General features: G+C 45.4%; 2 protein-coding genes across 2 annotated transcripts in view; both read right to left on the bottom strand.

Annotated features, from left to right (window-relative positions):
- The window catches only part of LOC123505994 (protein hunchback-like), a 52,963-nt gene extending 50,176 nt beyond the window's left edge, over positions 1 to 2,787 (bottom strand). The window contains exon 1 of the mRNA XM_045257802.1: positions 2,234 to 2,787. The gene's annotated coding sequence lies outside the window, so the exon portion shown is untranslated. The remainder of the gene's footprint in view (positions 1 to 2,233) is intronic.
- Positions 2,788 to 3,872: 1,085 nt separating this feature from the next.
- Positions 3,873 to 7,500, bottom strand: part of LOC123506220 (phenoloxidase-activating factor 2-like) — a 5,498-nt gene continuing 1,870 nt past the window's right edge. The window contains exons 2-7 of the mRNA XM_045258143.1: positions 6,407 to 6,644; positions 6,138 to 6,316; positions 5,841 to 5,989; positions 5,232 to 5,526; positions 4,915 to 5,118; positions 3,873 to 4,771 (exon numbers count right to left, since the gene is read on the bottom strand). Of these exons, the coding sequence (XP_045114078.1) occupies positions 4,571 to 4,771; positions 4,915 to 5,118; positions 5,232 to 5,526; positions 5,841 to 5,989; positions 6,138 to 6,316; positions 6,407 to 6,641 (1,263 nt within the window). The 5' untranslated portion in view covers positions 6,642 to 6,644 and the 3' untranslated portion in view covers positions 3,873 to 4,570. The remainder of the gene's footprint in view (positions 4,772 to 4,914; positions 5,119 to 5,231; positions 5,527 to 5,840; positions 5,990 to 6,137; positions 6,317 to 6,406; positions 6,645 to 7,500) is intronic.

The raw sequence follows: 7,500 nt of genomic DNA, 5'->3' as shown, positions 1-7,500 counted from the left end.
GAAAAAGAAGATGAAGATGAAAAGAAGAAGAAGAAGATGAAAAGAAGAAGAATAGTATAAACAATATTTTCAATTTATCAACACAGAAAAACGTTACTATCAGTTTAGAGAGAGAGAGAGAGAGAGAGAGAGAGAGAGAGAGAGAGAGCAAGCATTAATAGTTTCTCACGCTACCTATGCATTATTCCATCCTTCACTTTCTCCTACTCACTGCAACACACACACACACACACAGCTAAGTGGAGGACAAACACTTCCCTCCCCCACAAAACAAACAAGGGGAAACTACAAAGTGTCACTCCAAGGTAAGGGAAACACACAAGCAGAGTGGAGGAGGAATAAAAAGAAAAAGAAAAAGAGGAAGAGAAATTTTTAAGAATGACACTTTTACATTTTCTTCAGTGACGTTTGAGAGGAAAAGGTTGCAATATTGTTGAGTGTGATTCTCTCTCTCTCTCTCTCTCTCTCTCTCTCTCTCTCTAAGTACACGTCAAGAAAGATTAATATTAGATAGAGATATACTGGTAGAAAAATACATAGATAGGCAAACATATAGAAATAAATAGTCTATCTCATAAAGACAGACAGACAGACAGACAGACATAACACCTAAGGAAAACAACAATACAGAAAGTAATGAAAGACAATTCACGTTAAAAGTCAAAATTAAACAAAAACAAAAAAAAAACGCATCAAGAACAGCAACAAGAATTCAAAATAGGAAATCAGTAAAAAAGAAGAAATTAGACAGGTAAAGAAATGAAAAGGAAGGAAAGGAAAGGAAAACAGTTATCGCCACAGGACTTCACACACACACACACACACACACACACACACACACGAAGGTACACATGACACTTAACTTTTCCCTCCTCCCTCTTGCTCTCCCTTGTTGGAGGTAACAATAGAAGGAAACTGAGTGACGAGAGGAGGAGCAGGAGGAGGAGGAGGAGGAGGAGGAGGAGGAGGAGGAGGAGGAGGAGGAGGAGGAGGAGAAGGAGGGGTTAAAAAGAAGAGGAGGGAGAAAAAGGTTACGAGAAGATAGTAAGATGAAGAAAGGAAGGATGACGATCAAGAAAATTCTCTCTCTCTCTCTCTCTCTCACACACACACACACACACACACACACACACACACAGAGGCAGGTAGGGACAGCCATCTCACGACCGGTACCTAATAGGGATCAAAGTTCACCTCTCTCTCTCTCTCTCTCTCTCTCTCTCTCTCTGAAGAGGGAAAGAAGGAACATTTGAGAGGAGAGAGGAAAGAAAGTGGAGGGTAAACATACATTAAGGATGACAAACACACACACACACACACACACACACACACACACACACACACACACAAAACACACACACACATTCATCTAGGAAAAAATAAAGAAATAAAAAACTAAAATGAAAAAGAAAAATGAATTCAATGAAAATACGTTTGAGGTTACTGAAATTACAGGAAGAGGAGGAGGAGGAGGAGGAGGAGAAGAGGAGGAGGAGGAGGAGGAGGAGGAGGAGGAGGAGGAGGAGGAGGAGGGCATCAGCAAGTTACCTCCGCAGAGTTTCCGCATTCATATAATTTCCCATGATTACCTGAAGAACAACCGTCTCTCTCTCTCTCTCTCTCTCTCTCTCTCTCTCTCTTTAAAACTACCACCACGCATGACTTCCTTGCCCGATATTTATCTCACATTTTACTTCCCTTTATTTCATCTATCAACTTGGCCTGACCTAACGGAACTATAACAATCTCATCTACACTGACTGCGAAAAGAAAGAAAGAAGAAAATAAGGACGTAAAGATATGAAAAGAGTAAACTTAAAAGCGAAAATACAAGCAAAAATGGGTGACAAGCACGTAACATGACAAACAGTGAAAACATTACAATTCATGACCTTTTCTTACCTTATTAAGCAGTCACTGGCATCATTAAAGCTGAAGATAAACGTAATTCCTCATAAATTGAAAAGAAAACGTGATTTATTGTTTGGAAGTGTTTATCTGAGATGGGCACGGAACACAGGAGGAAGGGAGAGGATGGGAAGGAGAGGTGGTGAGAGGGAGAGGGAGCAAAGAATAAGTAGGTGATGGGTAGGGAGAGGAAATGGGTGTGAAGTGAGGGATGAGGTTAGATGGTAGAAAAATACGTGAATTCCAATATTAAAACTGCTACCATTGCTATAACTACTACAACTGCTACTACTACTACTACTATTCTAACAGTGCCATGCCTCACCTGGGGGGCGTCGGGGGCCAGGCACTCCACGGCACCGGTCACTGCATCACTCGGGGCATCACAAGTAGCTCACACAACACCAACCGACACAGTACTGTCACTTCACAACACCAGTAAACTACCCAATTACCAGTATATCCTTCGACACTTAAGTACTTTGAGGTTAAATCCAACCGTTTGTAAGTCACGTATAGCACTGATCCACTTTACACGTGTCTGGTGGTGCTGAGTTCATAGTATTCCAGTTTTCCAGTTACGAGTCATGTTTTGGAGACGAGCGCGATTAACCTCCCTTCCCGAGCACCCTCACGTGCACACTGAGGACGGGACTAGCGGAGAGTCACGTCACTGGTGAAGGCTGGCCAACGTTCCCCGCGTCAGCCAATCAACGCGCAGGAAAGTATATCACCGGAGCTTGGCCACGCCCTCTCGACCAATCAGTATTCGAGAAAAGCATTGTTTACATTCCTGAGCTCCGCCGTTCCACTCCCTCTCTCTTGGGCAACTCACTTTCAAAATAGATCTATTGAAGAAATTACGATACAACAATGAGAGAGAGAGAGAGAGAGAGAGAGAGAGAGAGAGAGAGAGAGAGAGAGGGGGAATAAGAAATCGTGTCACATATTAAATAACACAAAAAAATCGATATTTACAAACGTATCAACTTTTCTCCCCAACTTCAATTAACCCGAACCCATATCACCTGTCTGAAGGTAGGGGGGCTGGCAGGGAGGAGAGGGAGGGGGGAGGGGAGGTGTTAAGGGGGAGGAATAGATCAAGCCGGTTCAATAGGTAAACCTTAGTGTCGTGAGAAAAGCAACTCTCTCTCTCTCTCTCTCTCTCTCTCTCTCTCAAGCGATACTATTATGATATAGATAAGTAGGTGGGTAGATGGATTACGAGAGAGAGAGAGAGAGAGAGAGAGAGAGAGAGAGAGAGTGAGAAACTTTACCTTTCATCGTTACTTCAGTCATTACTTGAATTAAAATACGTTTCATTTATTTATTTTTATTAACTGACATTTTCACTTTTAATCGTCTTTTTGTCCCTCTCTCTCTCTCTCTCTCTCTCTCTCTCTCTCTCTCTCTCTCTCACCTTTGACACATACCCCTCCCTGTTTCCCTCCCCTCCCCATGTCCTCTTCTCTTCCACCCTCCTCCCCTTGCCATTCCTCTTCCATTCATCTCTATCGTCCCGTTACCTTCCTCCTTCCTCTTTTTCCTCCATTCTTTCCTCCATCTCTCCATCACAGTTTAGTTATATATAGCATGGAATTCTCTCTCTCTCTCTCTCTCTCTCTCTCTCTCTCTCATTTACTTTACTATTATCCTTCCCCTCTCGTCCTCTCATCATCTTCCTATTGTTATTTTTCCTTCACAGCTTTCCTCTTTTCACATTCTCTCTTCCAAGTCATTTACCCTCAATAACTCTCTCTCTCTCTCTAAACCTTACAATACTCCCGCTAAGAATAAAATCTCATGAGTGTTTCTTCCTTCGATGGGGAAAAATACCATTAAAAACATTATAAACTAGTGGAACTTTTGGAATGTAGTGGAGGTGCGGCGGTGCAGATGTGTTACAGGGTGAGGGATGCAAAGAGTTACTGGAATCACTGGATAGGTTAATGAGAAACGCAGCATTTTGTTGTCTTATTCACACGAGTTGTATTCCTTGACTTCTGTAGCATTTCCAATATAGCTTTGTCAGTGGTGCTCGGAACGTGTGTGTGTGTGTGTGTGTGTGTGTGTGTGTGTGTGTGTGTTTTATGCAGGAGGGAAACCAGCCAAGGGCAACAAAATATTAAAAAAAGGGCTCTCCTAAAATGCTAGTTCCCTTAAAGAATAGTAAAGAATTAGCCAAAAATTAAGGAAAAAAAATGTCTTGAAACCTCCCTCTCAAAAGAAGTCAAGTCACGGGAAGACGGAAATACAGAACCAGGCAGGAAGTTCTAGAGTTTTCCAGTGTGAGTGTGTGTGTGTGTGTGTGTGTGTGTGTGTGTGTGTGTGTGTGTGTGTGTGTGTGTGTGTGTGTGTGTGTGTGTGTGTGTGTGTGTGTGTGTGTGTGTGTGTGTGTGTGTGTGTGTGTGTGTGTGTGTGTGTAGGGTTTTTTATAATCCATGTATGGGAGGAAAGGTAAGGCAGAGAAGAGCAGTAATTGTAATGTTAGATTGTGTATCTAGAATGTTACGTATATTTGTTCTTTCGTAGACATCAATAATAATACATGATTTGCTGCCATGCTATTAAATGCATAGCTTGTATTGTAACATAATTCTACTGTTACTGCTACTACTACTACTGCTACAACTATTAACTATTACTGCTACTTCTTCTACTGCTATTTCATCAACAAGGGTAGATGTGATCCTTGATTTCGCAAGTGTAGCTCTATCTGCCATATGCCTTTTATTTTATTTTCAGAGCCGCTAAATTTCGTAGCGATGACTTCATTGATCCAGGGCTGAGCATTGAGCACATCGGCATACACGCCAGGTACGCCCATTTGACCGCATCCCACGCCCATCGCCACCACGCCCACCTTACGGGTGAAAGAAAAAAACGCATATGACGTGCTGTATTTGTGGAACACACACACACACACACACACACACACACACACACACACACACACACACACACACACACACACACTGTAAATAATTAAGCATATTAGCGCCTCACCTGCACGTAGCGAGAAGGGTCGCTTCTCAAGGGACACACCAGCGGTGAGCCGCCATCTCCCGTGCAGGAGTCCTGACCTTCCTTCTGTCCCCCGGCACACAGGAAAGAGTCGTGCAGCAAGAAGCCTGGCCCCAGCCGCGTCTCCTGCAGTGCCGCTTGGCAGACGTCATGTTGCACCAGAGGCATCTCCACGGCCTTCATCACCTGTGCGCACGCACACACAAACATTAACTCCTTTAATGATCATCTTCTCATAAAATGTCATTCACCTTACTACGTTACCACATCCTGCAAGGCGCGCTCCAGCACAAACTCACCTCCTGAAATTTGCTGGAATCGTCAAAATTCTTCTTGCCCCAACCTGACATAACACACCCGTCAGGCAGGTAGTCCTCCTCGCCGGCGGGAAGGCACACGGTGCTGACGGTGGTGCCGAGGACTACTGGCTGCTTCAACACCAACAGGGCCACATCGTAGTGATGGCGGGGACCACCGCTGTAATCAGGGTGGAGCAGCACCTCCACTACTTCCAGGTCCTGGTGGGGGATCGCCTCGGTCTCTGTCTCTGTGTTCCACTCCCCAAGGCGCACGTTTAGCTGGTCGGCGGAGAAACTGGGTGTCGCGGGAGGAGAGAGGGTGCATTAGGAGGGACAGTGGAGGCTGAGTTACATTACTGCCAATAGAAGCAAATATGATGATGGTTCACTGTCATTACTATCGTCACTCTCACCACATCACGCTGCAATTATCACCACTACCACTACCATTACCATGCATTACCACCACCACCACCACCACCACCACCATCACTACCACTACCACCACCACCACCACCACTACCACCATCAATCACCATTATCACCGCTACCACCACTAGACCTACATATAGACCCCACTCCCTCCCCATCACGCCCCGACATACATACCCCTGCACTGCATGGGCCACGGTTAGCACGAGCCGTTTGTGTACCAAAGACCCGCCGGCTGTGAAGATCTGGAAGCTGAAGCCATCCAAGAGATGCTCCGTGAACACGACGGCTGTCCACGGGAACTCCCCATACTGGCTCTGCTGTTCCTGAAGGGAGGAAAGACACGGCGAGTTGCGAAAGTAGAGGGAAGGGATTAAAAGACCAGGAAACTAACATTCGAAAAGTACTCTACATAAAAAGGGCTATTAACTACTGAAACCCCAGGCCTGACGAAGGCACAGGACAATAACTCACCTCTAAGCCCTCAAAGGTGCTCCCCACGCCCAGTAGGTTCCTCTGGCCGCAGGAAGGAGTGACGAGCGGCGGCGTGGAGGGCGGGGCGTTCTCATCAACTTGGACGCAGCACACCTCCTCAGTGACGCCGCACCTGATGTTTTTCAAGACGATGAGGGATAGGATGTTGCCCGACGCCTCTGTGCAGGATGCGGGAGGGTATCTTGAGTATCCTTTTCTAAGATGGAAGGATATGTGTGTGTGTGTGTGTGTGTGTGTGTGTGTCTTACCCTCAGCGGCGCCCTCGTCCCTGCACTGCCACGCTGGGACGCAGGTGCAAAGAGGAGGATAAGACTCGCAGGTGCTCCCGTCACGCCCTTCCACTCTCTTCACCAAGAGACACAGTAATCTCCTCATGTCTAAGCTTTCGTGGCTGTTTTGCCTGGAGGAGCTCAGGGAGGGGGATGAAGAGGAGGGAATAGCCGTCACCTCCATCCACATCATCATCATCAGTAGCAAAAACATTTCCTGAATATACAAGAATGAAGGCATCACCTATTGGGAAGCAGAGGAATACAAAGGAAGGAACAGACAGCAACAGCCCTACTGGGCCTAACGAGGCTGTCTGTGTGCCTATGCTACCACTACAGATGCTATAAGTTAGAGGCTGAAGGACATCAGGGTTCAAGGAAGAAGAAAAGAGGCCACAGGGAGAGAAAGTCAAAGATGTGATAGGAAAGATTGAAGGAGAAGTGACACTATCTAGTACAGTAACTACAAACAAAAAAAAGGATATCTTATGAAGGCGCAAAGTACGTCATTTGAGGGGTTAATGTGAAGTGAATGTCCAACCTTTTTTTAAAAGTTTCTATCGTATTGCTACGGACAACATGTGCTGGGAGAGAGTTCCAGACATTTACAATTCTATTGAAGAAATAATGTTTTGCCTCGTCTGACCTGAAACGTTTACCTGTAATCTTGTAACCATTATTTCTAGTGGTGTTGGAGCTGTCAATGGTGAGATAGTTGTTTACATTTATGCTATCAAAGCCCCGGAACATTTTAAATAGTTCAATCAAATCTCCTCGCATTCGCCGCTTCTCTAAACTGAACAAGTTGAGTTCCCTCAAGCGCTCCTCGTAAGGCTTGTTTCGCAGTCATGGGATCAACTTGGTGACTCTTCTTTGGACTCTCTCCAGGTTGTCTATATCTTTCCTATAGTGGGGTAAGAGGAGGAGGAGAAGGAGAAGGAGGAGGAGGAGGAGGAGGAGGAGGAGGAGGAGGAGGAGGAGGAGGAGGAGGAGGAAGAGAATCAAATACTCTGTTAGTAACACAGACACACACACACACACACACACACACACACACACACACACACACACAC

Source organism: Portunus trituberculatus, chromosome 19, assembly GCF_017591435.1.
Source record: "Portunus trituberculatus isolate SZX2019 chromosome 19, ASM1759143v1, whole genome shotgun sequence".
Taxonomy (NCBI): Eukaryota; Metazoa; Arthropoda; class Malacostraca; order Decapoda; family Portunidae; genus Portunus; species Portunus trituberculatus.
The sequence above is the reverse complement of the archived record's forward strand: the minus strand, read 5'-3'. Positions and strand labels throughout refer to the sequence as shown.